Source organism: Copidosoma floridanum, unplaced genomic scaffold (assembly GCF_036245765.1).
Source record: "Copidosoma floridanum isolate Cflo_tuat_1 unplaced genomic scaffold, Cflo_Japanese_pri ptg000029l, whole genome shotgun sequence".
NCBI classification, from domain to species: Eukaryota; Metazoa; Arthropoda; class Insecta; order Hymenoptera; family Encyrtidae; genus Copidosoma; species Copidosoma floridanum.
This window is the reverse complement of record NW_028321906.1, coordinates 7,077,805-7,097,672: the sequence shown is the minus strand read 5'-3', so window position 1 is coordinate 7,097,672 and position 19,868 is coordinate 7,077,805. Positions and strand designations below refer to the sequence as shown.

Here is a 19,868-nt window from a genome sequence, read left to right as displayed (position 1 = left end):
ATTTCAAAGGCATCGAGAGATAGCGAGGACAGGAGGCGAAAGAGGGGGCCGAGTGAATTCGGTAAATAACAGTCATCGCAACATCCGATCGCGCAAGTTTCCTCAGAGCCGTGTATGTAGCTCTATTTCCCTGTGATGCTCCTGCAGCTCGTCCCTTTGAGCCAAACAGAAGCGGGAGAAGCCGAACCAACTAGGGCTCTGTATAGCATGTACATCCCTCACACGGCAAAGCCCGGTCTGTTTGCGCACGAGTATCCCCGTGTACGTCCACGCATGGGGTTGCGGCACGTTCTTGGCATCACACTACCTTCGTCGTCGCCGTTGGTTGTGTCCTTCCTCCTCGACTCGTTTACCATAAACGTGTGCCCGCGTCCGTACGCGACATGAGACGTGTGTGCAAACAAATATGAGTGGATGAGGGTCTCGGGGTATAATTTCACGTATTACGCGCCCGCGTGTGCCACCCATCTGCGGTAGTTTCGAGAAACCGGGTGTGTTATACGTATACAAGTGTGACGTATGCACGGGCGCTGGTACAACGGCGTTTGTTAACAGTGTGCGCGCTGGTATGTCCACGTGATAACGGCTTGCAGCGCCGAGACAAATGTAAAGCCTGAAGCTGCTTCCTTCCTTCCTTCCCTGAGTAGAGATCAGGGATGTTTGACTCCTGATGTAAGTCCTGGGGATATGAGCGTGGGATTGAAAAATAAATTTGAGATTTTTTCACGCCCCTAAATGGTTAAAGATTTTTTTTCTCGAGTGGGATATGCACATTCTAAACCTTAATGGTTCAGGATGATAAAACGTGCTGTTTGTAACTGGTGCGACACACCTAGCAGGGCAACCACAGGACTATATATTGTGTCGGTTGCACAAACAAAACCTATGTAGTATCTATGGCAAAGATATTACCGCACTACAGTTACTATTATGGGGTAACTTTGGCATGTATGCCAATGAATATGTATCCACGTCCGAGTTGGAGGTTCAGATTTTGCCATCAAGTACAGGAGGAAGCTTAGCTGTCTATTTTTGTGTTCCTTTGAGTTTTTGTATTGTTGGCACAATTGGCCGTTGTAATTGAACGATGATTAATATTTAATGTTTATAAAGAGATCTAGTCGAAATAACGGTACATTCATCCGGGAAATATTGTTGTATTTAATAGAGCTGCCACCCGTCGCCACCACTTGGCTTGTTCTCGCTCAAAAAAACACAAGTACAGCCACACTAGCTCGATCCATTTTCGCGGCCACGAGTTTGCGTGTCCTAGGATTTATATCACCCAGCGTATCTCTCGTATGGATTACATTATGGATGATCCTGTACTGCCGCAGTAGCGTCGCCGCTGCGGGAATCCTCTATCGCGCTATTTTTTTTTCCTCCGTTACGTATAGCTTTTGCTTATTTCTGGCTTGTATGGAGAGATAAAACGTACGTAGGGGTAATTGAAATGAATTATTTCACGAGCGCGGAAAGGGCAAAGTGACAAAGAATTGAAAATTTCATCACGGGAAATGTATGTGCAGAGCTTTTCCCGAGACGGGTATCGGCTTATAGAAGATCCGATCCCAGAGACGCGCTGAGAATAGAAAATTTAACACTCTACGGGCTCTTTCCTCCTCGAAAGCTCACTCGTCGTAAGATGACTTCCCTCGCACGTGGCTGGGTTTTAATTTTTCCTCAGGGTTTACTACTACGATCATCAGATAGATGTGTATAAAAATGGTACTCGGAAGGATCTACAGAGCAAGTACACAAAAAATACACGCGTAATGAAAGAAGCATCCGAAGAATAAATGAACGAAAGGGTTGCTTGAGTACAGTTTTACCGATTATTGCCAAAGGCCGATCACAACGACTATGGGGACGCGCTGCTTCCTCAACGCGGCCGATTTCTCGCGGAGCACTTGTGGAATGCAATAGGCGCAGTGAGTAAAAGACCAGAGAGAGATAAAGACCGGTCTGCTGCTGCTACTGTCGTTCTTCCGACCTTCCCGCTCCATTTGCCGTTTCTCTGGCCGATAATGGACTCTGTATACCAGCGAAAATAAAACGAAGCGATCAATGGCTTTTCTGTGTGCGCTTGGAAGGATGGAATGGAGTCTGTATATGAAAATGAGAGACACATTTATGGAAGCTAATGGCCCTCTTTTCTTTTCAAAGGAAAAAATACCGTAAGAGGAGTATTTTCAACGTGGAGTGCAGATATTGCTTGCGATGTTGAATATCACGGCACAAGTCACTATGGATTTATTAAGAGTAAAATATAATCAAATTATACTTACCAAGTAGCTCAAATTTCTTAGGAAATCTCATTTATGTACAAAGTAATTCACAAAGCTTACGTCAATGAAGACAGCACCGGAGCAGCTGCGGTTACAGATGCGTAAAGTATGTCTGTGTATGTCACTGATGCTTGGAATTTTAATTTTCTTGAGTATAGACAAAATTTCGAATAATTTCGTACAATCGATCAATGAATAAATTCAACAAGTGAAAGATAAATTGAAAAAGAATTATTTTATTGTTACACGCAGAGACTAAATTTTATTAAAAATCTGGAGGAATCCAAACTGCTCCCATAAGAATAAAATAACAATAAACGCTGAGCTATTCGTTTACCTTTCAAACCATTGGGCCCCAGGACGACAGAAAAAAAAAAAAAAAAAAAATCAAAGCAGCAATTTGCCCTCGCGTATTTACTCATCACGCATGACTACTTTATTTTCGGTTGGCAAACACACCGAAAACATAGGCAAGAAAAGAAAAAAAAAAAAAAAAACATGAAAGAAAATAGGGTAAAAGAAAAGACGAAACCGAGGACAGAAAGAGTGGAGAGCAAATACACGAAGAAAGAAAACACGGAGCCAAGAATAGAGGAGAACCAGCAAAATCAATGATTGTCCCAACCGTACACGTATAAATATACAATCAACCCCTTCGATCATTTTCGGGAGTCGACGACGCTTGTACTTACATATACATGTAGACGAGCCTTCAACACCATGAATGTACAGTATATAATAGCGACGGGCAGCTTTTATTTCAGGACAGATACATACATATAGATGAAGCACACGGGGAACACTCGCACGCCGCCTACATTCCCCCGTGAACGAGCACACCCCGATAAAATTTGCGTAAGCACTGCCTAGGCCTATTGTCATTACGCTCGTTCTCCGTGTATTTACGGCAGAACGAGCAAATGCAAAACTACTCCGAGAATTATCACGATAACGCGACGTGCAAGTGTATACGTTATGTGTATGGTATGTATACATGTATCCTTAACCAGAGGCATGAGGGTGGTAATGCCCGTTAGACTCCGTATAAGTACATAATATATGTACTCGCGAGGGAGGGAAATCGAGCGTCGCGTGCTTATACCGTTCTGGGATTGCGCGTGAATTTCTCCTCCCTTCCACGTGCACATTTCGGCCTTGTTTTTATCGCGTTTATGGTAATTTTGCGAGGGACTTTTTTGTTCCAAGGGGGTGTTTTAAATGCATGCGATGACGCGTAGAAGATGCCTTTTTTTTCTACGAAACGTACACGAGTTTGACTAACTGTTGGTTCGAGTCGTGAATACTTTTTATCCAATTCGTCTTTCAATCACGAGTCATACGAAACATAAACCGCCACACGGATATGCGAGTAAGAAAGGAAAAAAAAAGCAAGTGTCAGCAGCAACGTTGGCTTTGAAAATCGGAGCACAGGGGAGCGAGCAAACGCGTCGGCGATTAAAAAGGCAAAAACGGCAACAACAAACCGGTATCCCCGAAGAATGCGCGCCAAGTGCATTAGCGATCCCTCCTCGGCGAAACGAAATCAAGTCAGCAGAGCCACCGTCGTCGGCGAGCGCGTGCAGCAATCGAGATCGCGAGCGCAAGAAAAGAAGAGTGTGGTACAATACTGCCCGTACCGATCTCCCGAGGGCGAATCAAGCCCATAGCGTCGACTCGGGTTTTCCACGCGCGGGAGCGATCTAATGCCATTAGAGGAAGGAAAAAAAAAAAAAAGAAAAAAATCGGCTCACGGTCGGGAGAGTAAGTGCGCGTATAGCTGCCGGTGTGTCTCGGAAAGCAGGCCGCGAGTCGAGCTGCACGAGTATAAAGTAAGTGTATATATAAGTGAGCGGTGCGCGAGAGCTTTTGCCGCTGTGTTTTGTGTATAGGTATACCCGCGTGTACTCTGGCGCGCGCATGACTTGGCGCACCGGGGCAAGCAACAAGAGAGTGGCAAGTTGGTGGCAGTCGCTTAGCGCGCCTACACGCGGTCGGAGCGCTCACTTCTGCGGGCAGATTATACACTTCTTTTTGTTTTGTTTTCACCTGCGCCTTTCCAAGAAGTTTTTTGTATGCCTACTGTAGTGCTTTTTTATTTTTTTTTTGATTTTTGGTTTTTCGTCCCCTCCCCCGGGGGAGTTGTTACCTTTTTTTCTGACTAACAGTGCGGGGAGTGTGCGACGATTTTTCCGATTTTTCGGATGAGATTCTGACTGGTGCGCTTTCATCTCGATCTCGCGTGGATTACTAACGATCGTCTTTGATTAAGTTTTTGTCCCACAAAGAGTGCAGTTTTTGACGTTGCTGCAAAGGAAGAAGATCGGTAAGGACGAGCGGGAAATCGGCGCCTACACGCGCGAGGTAAGCGACGTTTTTTTCCTTGGGAAAGCTAAATGTATTGTAAATACATTTGGAGTGCGCGTATACTTGAGCGCGAAAGAGGAACACAACGGGAGGTAGGACGATTAGAAAGTAAAGCGAGAGCGTGGGGTGCGAGAGGTGATGCCGGTATACATGTACACCTATTCCGCTGTCGCATTCCTCTGCAAGTGTACGTGTGTTTAAATATGAAGGTGCATTTGTCAGTGTGTCAATCTCCAAGGACTGGGATGTATATATAGTTACCAGAGAACTTAATGCAGTGATATAACAATACGCGGTTCTGGAGAAAAGCGCGTCTCCCCGGAGCTGATGGGAGTTTGCCATAAGCTGTGAGTTATAATGGCTAATGGTATTTTTCGCGTCGCGCATTTCACAGATACTTGAGCTCGAGTTATTTCGGCGTCTGCGTTACTAAAAGTCTCTGCTGCAACTATCTTACATCGTCGGGGCGAAAAATGCGGAGAACGACTTTTTAAGTGGATTCTCTCGGCTATTGTTAATTGCAGACGGTGATTTATCGCTCGCGATTTCAAATCGAACCGTCACTGTGGTATTTTATTTTTTTCCACAATTTGTTTTGCTCTACGTTACGAAAGTTTAAACGGTGGGTTACATAACTTTGAGGAAAAAGTAAGTTTTACAAAGTGCTATTAATAGCCGATTTGCATTGGATCGGTGCAGGGAGAAGGTTGGATTTCGAAATCGGGGAAACTCGTGACTTTGGTGCACACGATCTTTATATGCACGACCGGTAGAAGATCGTTTGGGTATAACTGCTGTTTAACGGAAAATCGTTGGGATCGACTTTTCAAGAGCGCGTGTTACAACCCCCCGATACCGATCCAATAAATCGGAATTGAGGTCAAAAGCGAAACGTCAGATGCAGATGTTTCGCTTTCCATCAGTTAGCGATCGGTTGAAAAATCAGTGAATCAAAAGAGCAGGAGAGAGCAAAGCAAACGTGCTCCCGAAGAGCGATGAAATTACCGATTTCCGTGGGGGCAAATCGAGCGTATCAGATGTTTGCGCGTCAAACGCCCGGAAAACCGAAATCAGATATATTTAAATCGTTCCGACCTCGTTTATTCTTCCCATGTGCACCTCTCGTTCTCGCACCTCTTCGATTTCGTTCGACCCACGCGGACGTGCGCTCGTGATACTGTATACACGGCATACGATGTAACGGGCGTATCGCGTGCGATCGTGCCGTTCGACGGGTGCACTGAAACGAAATCGAAAACCACGTCGTCCCCCTTCCTAATGAGGACTCTCAAAGTTAATAAAACCCGAAAACAACCCTCCGTTTCTTTGCTGTCAGTGGATTAAAGAGAAAACAAAAGATGGTCACGTTTAGCGTAAACTCTGGTTGTTCCGCGAGAATAAATACACAAGGATATCTTGTCGCTCGGGAGAGTACATAATATCCTCTAATTCCCGCACTTTCGCGGAAACGAGTGGTGGTATGCTCTGGTCGTCTGTCACAGGCAGTCCCCGTACTCGTGGATTGTTTTTGCATTTCCGTGTTTTTCTTTGATCTTCCTCGTTGTGCGGTTAAACTCGACTCCCTTTGACGATTGATGGATGTGGTTTTTCCTCGCTATTGTCCAAAGGATCCAGACCGCGCTCGCTCGAAAAGACGCCGACATTTTTCCCTCGGATCGCCGACAGAGAGCTATGGAGGTTTTTTTTTTCCTAGAGCACGGATTTTATTATTCCTTTTGCTTTGTGGATTGTTTGCAAAAAGTTGTACTCTCTCGCCGGACCGATGTCGGAGGCACTAGTTTTGCCTTTTAAATGCACCGCGAGTCGCGGACGACGAGGTGGCTCGAGCGAACATTTAGATTTTCTTTCCGTTCGTTGCTACGGCACGGGGGAGTAGCTCATATCCATTTACCCCCCCCCCCCACTTGACACACCTAGAACTTTAATACTCACGAAATACTACGGCGTGCTGATGTTTCTTGGGGCGGGAAAAAAATACGTGTACCATTACAGGTGTAGATCGTATGGTTTTTTCATCAGAGTTAATTGTACCTCGAAAGCAATACTATTCGTTGATACTGGGCAGAAAAAAAATACATCAATCACATTGAATTACAGCAACGTTCCAAAATAATGGTTGGGGGAGGGGTTCATTTGGATATTAAAGGAACATTATCGCACTGTTATTTTAAAAACGCCTTTTCGTGCAGATAGTAGCTACGAGCAGTCGTGGTTAAGGAAGTAATTTTTGGAAATTAATTCAGCACGCGATCCGGGCCATTATCATCAGTTGTGGGCTTCGATGGTAATAATGACGTGATAACGAGATGATTAAAGCCTCAGTAATATTTTCGTAATTAACTGCTCAAGGGTGGTTGTACGTATATATATACTCGCATACTTTACAATCATAAGATTATTACTAATAAAAAAAAAATTTTCGCGTAATTTAATCACTGCGCGAGTAAATGTTGACCTAGTCTTGCGGTACACGTGCAATAGTATATTATACCTGTACAGGTACAAGACACTGGGAGGAAAAAAGTCGATAAATTTTCATGCGGAATACAAATGAGAGACTCTCGATTAAAGGCGCGAGTGTTTGTCGATAACGTTATCCATTAAATTACCACACGGACACGATAAATCGTACGTACACCAATCATCGATAGTTTTACTTGATAATGTGTATCAAACGGTAGTACTCGCCGTGCCGCTATGCTAACACGTACAATTCTTTTTAAAACCAAAACTTTCTAAAAAAAAAAAAAAAAAAAAGCGACCGCGCAACTAATCCCATATATTCTTCGGACACACTCCCGAAGACAAAACCCCCATTCGTGTGCAGTGGAAACAGTTTCAGCGGCACCAAAAAAAAACACCAGCAACAACAGCGGACGAAAAACAAGAAAAAAAAAGCAAGGACGGACGAAAGGTGCGAAACTTGCTCGTCGCGTCTCTTTCTTCGGACGTCCGAGTGCACGTGCGCCGCTCTTCTTTTATCCTCTCCGTCTCCGTGTAACCTACGCCCAGGTTGGCTGAGAAAAAAAAGTTCCCTTCCACCCCACACCCGCTGAAACTTTCGCGTTGGATGAGAAAAAAGGAGGCCCCCTCCCCGCAATAGCCCTCACTTGTGATACGCAGCTTTGTGGAAAAATCCCCGTGTGAAGTTTCATGTATTTAAGACATTTTTCCCAAACAAAAATCATGTTAAAAAAGCAGCTTCCACCCAAAAATCCACAATTTACGCCCAAAAGCCGTCCCGTTAAAAAGGCACACCTGTTTCACGGCGCTCGAGCAAAGGTCGTGCTGTAGTGTTGCTCACAAGTGGACCCTCAGGCGAGGCCAGCGGCGGGAGAGGAAAAAACAAGAGATTGTACCGTTAAGGCCCCTCTCGGGCGCTAAACGAATCAGAGACTCGCGGGACGGCATTCCTCTCTCTCTCCTCTCGATTTAAATACCTGCTCGCACCGCATGAGTTACACGCACGCGCGTGTATGTACGTGTGGTTCGTCCATATGGGACCGGCGAGAGATGCGGCCGTGATTGATCGCTCCAACGAAAAAGAAGCCCGAGGCTATCTTCTTGCGCAAATGATGTCGTAATTTTTCGTTTTTTGGGGCCACGCGATTCGCCCAACGGGACACTTTTCGTGCCCATATACCCAAAGAGATGCACCTTGTGCCATTATACACTGTATCCTCGCGTAAGTTACTCCAGTGGCCGTTTCATTTTTTTCCTTGTACACGAGGCAAAGAAATCTATGGCGCGTGTACTGCAGCATTCCTGGGCTACGCCCAAGCAGGACAATGTGATTAAAAACAACAAACGCAACTCTCGTGCGACGTATTGTATTTTTGCCCCGCGACGAGTGGGTATTTGTGCCATTTTTTTCTTCCCATAGAGAAACCCGTTCCCGCGCAAAAAAAACCAAATTGTCTATTTTTTCTTTCTCGCCCCCCGATCAACCCGTACACCGAGCGATAGCGGGTCGAAAATACATATAACATTCGAAAAACCCCATACCTATACTATCGTACGGATAAATTACGAAACGGCTCCGCGTGTACCGTAAATTAACATTCTTCCCGCGGCCGATCGGGAGAAAATAAAACAACTAAACTCGCCCCGGACACTTTTTTCGTCCATGTAAGACAGAGCGCGTAAATTGTCGTGACGTAACGTTGGCACGGACGATTAATTTCACGTGCGCGTGTCCGTGTATTATAATTATGTATAACAAGCTGGAGTTGGAGGAAACGCGATAAGGCTCGATATCGCCTTGGCAGGATCGGATGGACATTTTCCGTGCGAAGAGTCGGCGCGTGGAAAGGTGCGATGAAAGAAAAAAAAAAAAAAAAGAAGGCAATAACGGAGCCTCGGCAGGAAGCGCTCAAGGACGTATCGTGGTCGGGCCGAGAGGAGAGCCGTTCATCGTTATTTTCGTCCACCTCTCAAAGCTCGCCACTTGTTTTCTTATCATCGGGATTCATGCGAGCCTCGGAAAGGCGTGAACGCACCCAAGATTAATGAACCCACGTATACGTGTACGTACATACGTGCAGCTGCAATGGATGGTAATGCGAAAATCTTGTCGGGCGTGTAACGGTTGCTTATACGTATACGTGTACGTATAACATAACAGCAGGACCAGCTTGGGCTATTCGTATGTATATATGCACTCGTGGATTTACCGTATATAAATTCTTGCATAGGCCTCCTATCCTGCACCATATGTATATAATGGAAGGCACTGCGGGTCATCTCGCAAAAACAGCCTCGAGCTCACTCTATCGTCCCGTGTTTTGTCTTTCTTTTCGTTCGTTTTATTTAGTCCCCATCGGCTACCTGCTTTCACACATGCATGTATAAGATATATATATATATATATACAGTTGAGCGCCTGGGCGTGAATTTTTTTGAGCCCCGAGCAATTTAAATTGCAGTGCTAGGTGCAGAACTGGTTAATAACGATGTTGCTGTATACACGTACATATATAGCGAATACACCATTTAATCCGAGGAGAGAGCGATGCGCGCTTCGTTAAGTCGCGAGTAAATGGGGATAATACCTACACCATACATATATATATATATATATATCGCGCTTGTGTCGAATTGTTGGTATTGTTTGCAAGTTTTGAATTGTGTATTGTACATATAATGTATGGTTTGGGGGTTGATGGATGCGGTGTCTACATACAGTGTGCGCGTGGAGTCGAGAGTTGTGTATGATGATAATTGGAAACACTTAGATGTTTGAAATGTGTTTTAGTTTTACAGCGCTCGGTTCGCTGTGATGGCTATGTATCATTACGTTGTATACCCCGGGTATGCGTAATTGGTTTGATAACTTTGCGCGGCTTTTCCACGTGGTTTTCGGAGACCATTGCATGTACAATTGATCATAACTTGTGAGCGTTTACGTAAAGGAAAGCTACGATACTCGTGGATGCTTGTGCTGTATAGCTACATTTTTCAGCTGTACCTCGTTACTTTGAAACAACGAGTAAGCACCCCCCCCCCCCCCCTACAACCCTCCAATGACCAAGTCGTCCTTCTTGACACGAGTTTCACACCCGAGACTGGACGAGCGTCACAGTGCACCTTGGGCTCGAGAAAAGAAGGATCTTTGGGTCCAATAGAGAACGGAAAGAGTAAAAGCGCGGAAAGGATTGCAAGGAGCACGCGATATCATCTCCGTTTACATCCGTGGGGGTTGGGGCTTTACGCCGCGCGCAACGATGAGAGAGCAGGGGGTCCATTAAGGCGAATCGATTTTATGTATACAGAAAAGTAGGAGGAGGAGGAGGGCGAAGTCGCTTGTCAAAAAGCCCGCCCTTTTCAGGCGTGTGGCCTTTTGATTTCGGGCTTACATGCGTATATATACGCGTGGGTGTATGGTGCTTGTTTCGGGCGCGTTTCGCCAACCTGGAATGAGACTTGTGGGAGTCGTATTGTATCGGGGATGATGGGGACGGGGGTATTTTCGACGCAATTAGAATTGATGCTCGGCGAACCGGTGGCGTTTCGGGGGGGCTTTGTCAAAGTTAGGAAGCTGCGTGTGTATGTCTTGCTATATGTACTGAGGAAAAATGCACTTTCACGGGGATAATCAAATCGTGTATTTCACTATTTTTTAAATATTTATTCCTTATCTACTGTACATATACACATAACAACAATAACTCACCTTCACGTTTGATAATCGGACGAAAAACCGTAATTTTGTATGCAGATATATGATTCTCAAAAAAAATGTAACGGCTCAAGCGTAGATAAAGAGATACGTTTATACATTAATTCAAACGTAAAGTAGTTTGTGCACGTACATGTATTTTTTGACAACAGAGATCCAGTATACCCCTCGATACTTTCGATTTAATTTTAGATCGGCGCGGTAAGAAAGTACAAGGTGCACAAAAGCCGTCCATGGACTCAAGTGGTGTTCCAGTGCGTATATATTTTCTCTGAGCTCACGAATCGGTGCCGATAAGCTGTGATTCATTTTTAATAAACACACGATCGAATAATTGACGTGCACGCGCGCGGATTTTCTCTCTCTACGCAAGTAGGTATATATGGAGGCTCTAATTAACGAGAACTCGCTCAATTGGACGTATGTATACCTGCACGCTATGCCGCGTATGGGAGGAAAAGAAACATAAAAGACACGTATGGGTGGTGCAACTATGGGGGTTTCCAGCTCTAACGAGCCGTTTATCCTATACTCGCGTGAGCGTTTTTCCCCCGAATTTCCAATCACGGCTTTCCCTCGCAAGGATCGGGACTTTGATTTTGTTTTTCGTCCTCTCCGTTTGTGGGAGTCACGAGTTCGTTGAGCATGCATTAGGTGGCACTCGAGTGAGAAAGCAACAGTGAAACTTGATTATGACTTTTGGGGTCCCGCTGACAAGCTCGATCGAATTAAAAGGGGAATGACCTTCTTGAAGAAGAAAAAAAAAAAAAAAAAAAAACTCGACGAGCCACTGTTATTGATACACTTGTACCGGGAGAATGGGATTCCTGTAACTCACCGAGGAATGCGTTTATCAGAGGATCGGTAGGTACTTACCATTGTTGCCGATTTTTCCACACGGGAGATCGGGGACGCGGAAGTTTTTCCCGCTTCAGCGAGGCATCCGAACGACCACCATCGGAATTCCCATCGACTTATAATTTATAACTCGAATCGATGTAAAGAACGAAGCTCCACGCATTCCAGCTGTAATCAAACGATTTTTTCATCCAATGTTTTATCTCGAATTCTACGCATCTAATTAGATCGATAAATGCTCAATATTTTTATCGTGTTGAATGTTGTGCTTGGATGGATATTCTTATTTCGATCCTACAGTGTCGTATCGTTAATTAAAAAAAAAAAAAAAAAAAAGAAAAGAAAAACTCGGTATGATTATATTTTGGGTGGGCAACGGTTAAAATCCAAAAAACCTCTATCCATACCTCGAGTAATAAACAATACCCGAGGCCTCTTCAAAGCTCAATTACTCGTATAGTTGGGGCCGATGACTTTCCTCTCGAAAAAGCAAAAGGCGACGGCCGGTCATTACCTCCTCTCTTGCCCTGCACGTATATACATATATAGATACAGAACACCACACGTCACATGTATATTATACCCATATAAATCTCAAGCGCCAATTGGCCTACATCGAAAGCCCTCTCGGGCGCGCTGTAGGTGCACTTTATACACACGTAATCGCGCACGATGGTAGCTATAAGTACACAAGAGGCAGGTTCATTGGACCCCTCCCCCCCACCCCTGATTTTCCTGTACCGACTGACTCCTTGCTCTGTCCTTGCGAAATGAAAGTACCTACGTCTATATATACAACCACTTGCCTCTCGATCGTGATCACTTTTATATACCTATAGCATTGAAGGAGAGAGCGAGAGGAGGCGATCAGAATTTTCTCGGTCAGGTGTGGCGCAGCCCAAGACGCCCTCCCGCAACGATATCTTTTGTATCCCGAGCTCTGCTTTCACACAGTTGTATTGTGATGATGATGAACTGCCGCAAGGGGTAAGGCTGGAGCTGTGATTTTTGCAATTTTACTTGTTTTCACAGCCCGATGTCTGTTTGTACAGGGTCGAGACTGTTTGCTCGATTTGGGGATGGGGACGAGACAGGAGGGGGTTGCTTTTTCTCGCAGTGCGTTGAGTTACTTTTTAATTGGAGCACACCGTGGATTGGTCATAAAGTTATTTCTGCTTATTGTGGTATTTCTGTGCGAATTTAAAATGTGGAAAAAATCAATAAACGAAAACAACCAGTGGCCCTCGACACGAGGGAAAAACAAGATCCGTGTATCACTTTTGCCAAGAATTACCTCACAGTAAACACGTTCACTAAAAAAAAGCCATGAAATAAAACGACAGCTCGTAGCTCTATTTTAAAGAGCTCGTGCGGTGCAAAGTCGTGCAGGAATCTCAACGCCAAGATAACACTCGGAGATCATATTTCAACCACTGGCGCGTAACAGCCTCCATTTTCTTTTGATCAGTTTGAGTCACTGTGCACAACGCGTTAAATACATCACACCTCGTTGGCTATCCGTGCCCCACGACAATGTTATACACACAAATGGGCACGCGCTCCCAATCTCTCCTTCGTGCATCTATACTGCAGCTCTTTAAACCCCAATCCCCGCCTCCGTAGGAAACCACCGGTCTCCATACATCTTTAATCGACCATGAGTTAAAAAATCACGCGCATTTCCATTGTTCCAGGGTTCCAGCGCGAGAAACTCGGCCGGCCGAACATGAGCTTCTCGTGAGCCGAGTCTGACGATTATCCGAGTTCAGTGGGCCACCAGCCGAGGGATTGCAACCGACGGTGAGACTAGGCCGCTGGCCTTCTGGTGTCCGGCCATGGAGACCGAGGAGCTGACCAAACTCGTCGACGACATCTACAAGGTACATATACGCGTTTGCACGTATTATACTTTTTAAATGACCACGGTATATGGATTGATTTATATGTGGTCCAGTTGAGTATATACATAGAGTTTGACGCCAATGTATATATAAATTGAAAAGAGAAGAAGAAGAAGAAAAAGATGGACCAATCTGTAACAAATCGACGAAAAAACCACCCCCACTCTGCGTGGCTATATTATCGTGCCGAGGCTCGTAACGGTGTATCCGGGCGCGTATGTTCGCTGCTACTTAATAATACCACGGAACTGCTCCTTTGACGCAGTGCCCCCACGGAGAGCAGCTCTCAAAGAAACTACGCCCAGAGCACCTTCCGAGCAGAGACACAGAGATATACCTGTTTTTTTTTGTCTCGCTTTGTGGCTCGCGGTAATCGGCGACGCGCGTAATCCGCGAAATCGGAGTATCTGTATATGTACCGTGTGCCGATCTCTTCGAGCGTACTATAATGATAATCCTGTCCCCGAGACCCCTTTCCGTCGCCACTTTCGAGGAGTTGCTCCTCGGGATGGAACAACTTATCCTCCGGTTCTACGGTTGTATATGTATATATGCACGTATACCTGAGCAGCTTATGACGGTTGCGCAAAGCGAAGGAGGACGGAGGAAGGCAAATCGAACAAGGCCACAAGGAAGAAAGCCGGAGACGAGTGCTCGCGAGACAAGAGAGCCTGCCTCCTTAAGGACTGTATCTAGTGGAGGGCGACTCGAGAGAGGGACCGGGTGCTGTATTTACTATCATCCGCGCGCTTGTTTTTAATAACCGATCGCATACGGTTGGGCCCTCAAAGTACACGAAACTCCATCATCATATACAAACAAACAAGGCGTATACTTATAATACGCACGGGGTAAGAGGGGGTTGGGAGCGAAATTAAGCCGAGCGGGCAATAAAAACTTGCTGCGCCAGGTAGCGGAGACGCGTGCTCCGGAGCAACTTCGCAACAGACGCGGTTTATTAGATTTTGGAGCGATAAAAGATATGGACACGAGCGCCACGAGGATCTTAAATGCGTGAAAACACGCGTGTTGGGTGTGGTTATGAAATTTTGCAAAAAGTGTTTTTACAATAATAAAGAGCGACAAGAGTATAAATATAGTCGCTCTGGGCCATGGGTGTACGTATATCCGTGCGCGTAAAGTATGCAGGACGGTGATGTACGTATATGTACATGTAGATTGAGGGTATAGGGCACGGCCGCAGAATTTCCCGATAATTAGGTGTCGTCTCGGAAAATTATCCCTCGAGCCGGTGTGTGTGTATATATTATATAGGTGCGCAAACACATCTATCCTCCGCATGCATCGCATGTACGAGCCGAGAGCTTCCGAACTTGCATTGCTGAGGGATATAGAGGAGCATCGTGTGTACCTATATGCATGCGTATACGTCGCGTACAATGAGGCGTGTACGTATATAATGTCCTCGCGACGCAAAAATGGATTATCGTCTTTCGGTACATTTTCTACGGTGTACATGCTTCCCCCCTTTTATTTTTCCAAGTAAAGGGATACACAGCGGAGCTTGGATAATTTTCGACTGGACGTTTAATCGTCCGGTTTTTGTTGCTGCCGAGGTGAAAGTGACAGCTAGAGGGGTGTGGCGAGGGGGCTCCATTTGTCTCTCTGCAACTCTTGGAGGGAAAAAAAGGGTGTACAGGGAAGGGCACTGGAAAGATAACAGATGGGACTGGCCAGGACAACGATAAACGAAGGAGGAAATCCTGAGCTTTTTTTTCGAGCTTTCGTTTGTATACAACTTGTACGACCTGCGGATGAAAGAATCCAAAGCTCCAAAGAGTTAATAAACTGAGCTTGCAGCTTTTTTCAAACCTCACAGAGACTCACAACTACGACTTTCAACCCCATCCTTGAAGACCCATTTATAATCACTGATGTACACCTGATAACCCGAGCTTACTTCACTCGAGCTCCGGAACCATACGAGCTTTCAGAAAAACTACGGATCGATTGGGTTGTTCACATTAAGACCAATCCACCGGTGGCGCGTATAATGTACAACAAATTATAAAAGTTTCTCCGATTCTCGATGTAATACCTTAATCATCCAATGAAGTTCAATGAAAAAAAAAAAAAGTAAAAATAGCCAGCATTCCCTGTAGACATCAACACTGAGTCCGAGTCTGTCCATATGCATACCGACCAGCCAAGGTACCGCACCCACCCTACCATAGCTCAATGACGGTGGACCGTATCAGCGACGCGCTCCTACCGGTCCATGCATTATTACTACTGTCTGTCTAGCTCCCCTGCACACGCGTGCACCCAAGCCGAGGAATCGGAGGTCGATTAATATCCCATCCCTACATGTACATAATACATAGAGTAACCCCACTTTGCCTCCTACGCAACAGCGTAGGCGTTACCAACCGTGCCAGCGTCTCTGTGTTTATGATACAGTTGCGGGGTGCAAGTGTGTATATCAACCCCTACACTCTCCCATTTGGGAAATGTAACTCCTGCACAGAGAGAGACAGTGGCTAGTGTAATAGCCAGAGAAGGGCTTGTTGCACACACCATTGCGCAACGTTTGTTTGAGAAAAAATTGTATGCAGAATATATTTGAGCTTTCGAAACCCGCCGTGCATCTTTTAACACTAATTTTCGTAATAAAATATCTCGGTATGCCTACGTGTGAAAATATGTATTGTGGAGTGTACAGGTGAGTATATAATATATATATTATGTGAAAACGCAGCCGAGAGAGGTTCCTTCGTTGCACAATGGTGCGCGCGATTCAGATGTATTGCTCAGCAAAATCCATACCTCCGAGTGAAAGGCCAAAGCATATGTATATATTTTGTTGACGAGCGCCTCTTGCATTGATCCGTCAATCATCGGCGCGGAAGGGCAAAGAGTGCGTCTACACGTGTTTTTCCATGCCGCGGTGAACAAGCATGTACGCCGCGCTGTCGATCATTTTGAGCGCGCTATGGTGTAGATAGATCCTCCATTTGTACGTATATACACCATGACGCTGGTCTCTCTTTTGTTTCTTCGCGTTTTTCGTGCTTTTGCGATGCAAGTGAGATTTCATTTGGAAAGAAATTGTTTTTTTTTTTTTTTTTTTTTTTGTTTCACTTCATATTACACTACATTCCAATTTTCACTTTAGTGCGTATGCTTTTTTTTAACAAAACCACGTTTTAAATGACAAGAAAGTCCACCCCGCCCACTTTGACTGTGTGCAGTTTCTCTCATCTGGAACCTTAATTGCATGAGTACATTTGGTTTAGTTGGCGACGCAGCCAAGTTATTGCATTTTAATAGTTGCATCGTAAAAAATATCGTGGACACGAGCGGAGTGACTCAACAATGAGCCATTTTTCACCTTTCCTATACAAAAGATACTCCCGTGTAAAATATACGTAACAGTTAGTTACACGAATTGTGAGAAAAAAAAAAAAAAAAAAAAAAAAAATACATCTCCAACGCTTAGTTCATAAAAATATGCAAGTATGCCGATGGAGAAATAAAAATTCCAAACGTGTTATTGTCGACGCTAAACTTGTAATAAACTCCCAGTTGGCTCGTATGAATGGATAGGGTTTTTATTTTTAAAGAAACTCACGCGTCTTTCGCAAAAATATGCAAACAAGGCCGATAATTCTTGCTTTAAAAGAATCCCGCCGAGCTTCTTCTAATGAAATTCAAATATCATCACAGAGGTAAAAAAAAAAAAAAAAAAAAAAAAAGAAGAACCGACGAACGCGCCAAAATAGTTCTGAAAGCCCTCGTGCTCCATCGGGGCCATATCACATTTTCCAGGGGCCATTTCCAGGGGGAGGAAAGAAGGAAAAGCGAGAAGCGCATCTTGAGAAACTCGCTAAAGTGTATTAGGGGGGGGGGGAGGAAAATCGCCACCGTGAACAAGAGCGAGAAAAGAACAACAAAAGAGCATGGGGGGGGGGGTCGAATGACGAGTTTTGGACACCAGCCAGGAGGAGCGAGGGAAAATATAAACGAGGGAATCGGCTCTATCGTGAATTTTTTTTATCTTTCTTTTTGCCCGTCTCTCCGTATACATGTATATAAGCACGTGCACCCGGGCGCGGGATCCGGTTTCTCGTCCCGGTCGAATCTCGCGATGTGCGCTCGGGGAGAAGAAGCAGCCTTGGCAGTGGGCCTCGCGTACGTATAATACACGCAACTGCGCGCCGGAAGGTCGTTAAGAGGACGTCGATGTGGAAATATTCGACGCGAGGCTGCAAATATGTGTGCGCATGCAGGACCAGGGGGTCATTGGCCGCGGCAATGAGAGGGTCCCCTTGTACTCCGTACAGGTGTGTGTAGGTAATTGGCGTGCCTCGGGATCGAGGGAGCGAATGAAAAAACGCGGAAGAGTGGCATACTTATCGGTACGGAGTTAACGAGCGATCGGCTTCGATTTGTCGTTGTTTTCTTCGGACGCGTTGTCGAGGCGCGAAAATTGCCTCTAGTCGCTCGATCCTCGGGGGTATTGAAAAAACCCGATGAAGCGAGAAGCGCCGGACTGTCGTCGTTGTTCCCAATCGGTTTCCTTTTGACGATCTTCTCGCATCTGGTATAGCAACAGATGCGTAATTATCATCATTAAAGTATACAGGTGTACACCTATACCGTTTCAGCGCGTATGTACCGTACACATAAACAAAATTGTTTCTTTTTTTTTTTTTTTCATCTTTCAAAGTATAGGTATACACGCGCGTTCGCACGCTCATTTACAATCGATCGCGTAACTGTTTCGAGCGACAACCCGTCCGACGAGGCTCTTCATTAACATTAATTATTTATCATTATTATTACTACTAGTCGGTATTTTCCATAATCACTGCACGCACCCATCGGCGCACGGTTTTACAAGAGACACGAGGTACGCGCGTATACCGTTATACCCAAAGGAGAATCCGAAAGAGTTACGAGAGTCTTCCGTATAAATCGGCCTTGTCTCGTGGAAACCATTAACGATCTCGTCTTTTTTTTTTGTCACTGCGTTCATGAATATTATGACACGCGCGCATGCAAGTGCGGCTATGGCTACATACATGTACGTGCACTTACCAACCCTGGTGTACGAAGCTATGGGTGGATCGAAGGTTAAACAGACTCCCCCTAAATCCGTTTATCCTCGAGAGCTCGTCTACGCAAGGGTGTTTGGGTTCCGTGTAGTACTGAAGCTTAGCTCGGTAAGTTGTACCGATGCAGCGTGCAAACTACCTTCCCATCCCTCTCTTCCAGGTTTCTAATTGGCTACTTCCATCATCCACGTGCACCCATCCTCTTAGCTCTCTATCCCTCTGATCCTTTCTCCATACGGCGCAATTACCATCGGCGCGAACGTGTGGCACGTCACACTTTGTACAGATTCCTTCCCTTTGTCCTGGACGTGTATACAAAAGAACTTGCGTTGCTTGTAAATTGCGCTACTTGCAAACGTACCGGAACAGCTGACATTACAGCGTATCGGTTGGAGATCGGTACGTTAACCCGACCGGATGGCCTTGCGTTTGAGTCGCGTATCCGTGAATTTCGTCTTGGGTTCCAGGGACGCTGTCGGTGACGGTGAATTTAGTAGCCACCTATATACGTGATGATCATTCGATCTGGGATACGGTGTGACTTTTTTTTTTTTCCTCGTTTGGTTGGGCTCGCGTAGATACCGTGTGGACGGAATTTGACGGGAGAGTTTCAGGGCTGCGGTGGCTTTTGTAGCGGTACACTTTGGCCGGTGAATGAATGGTCGGGATGAATCGACAGGACCGGTTTGTCGAGGATCGTGTTGGTTTTTTGTTCTTGACGGTGAGAATGTACGAAAAGAGTTGGGTAATACGATCGTGAATGGAGGACGGGTGAGAATATAGCCACGTCTTGTCTGCGATTCTACAAAGAAAAAAAAAATCATATCAGACGTGACCGTATTTCAAGGCGATAACGAGACCCATCGCGGAAAATCGCATTTCGATACAACAATGAATTACAAGCACCGGCCATCACGTGTTTTCCCGCTCATCGACGAGACTGACACTTTGCATTCGAAACGACAACGGGCCCTCTTATATACCACCGAGCTTGGAAGCAGCAGATACTGGGACACCGGCAAACAGTGTCCGTCTTAGACATTGGCTGTACTCCAATCACAAGCTTATTTCCCCCGAGATGGAAGGGCAAGGGGTGGCGTGTCTCGCATACATATACATATATAAAGACGTGGGAACCCTGGCAGTGTCCATGGTAATGCAGAAGCGCTCATCTGCAGCG

The 19,868-nt window shown here is 45.4% G+C and overlaps 1 protein-coding gene across 1 annotated transcript in view; it reads left to right on the top strand.

Moving 5' to 3' along the window:
• The first annotated feature begins 13,421 nt into the window (after positions 1 to 13,421).
• IRSp53 (Insulin receptor substrate 53 kDa) overlaps positions 13,422 to 19,868 on the top strand; it is an 84,740-nt gene continuing 78,293 nt past the window's right edge. Inside the window, exon 1 of the mRNA XM_089595884.1 lies at positions 13,422 to 13,589. Coding sequence (XP_089452010.1) covers positions 13,545 to 13,589 — 45 coding nt within the window. The 5' untranslated portion in view covers positions 13,422 to 13,544. The remainder of the gene's footprint in view (positions 13,590 to 19,868) is intronic.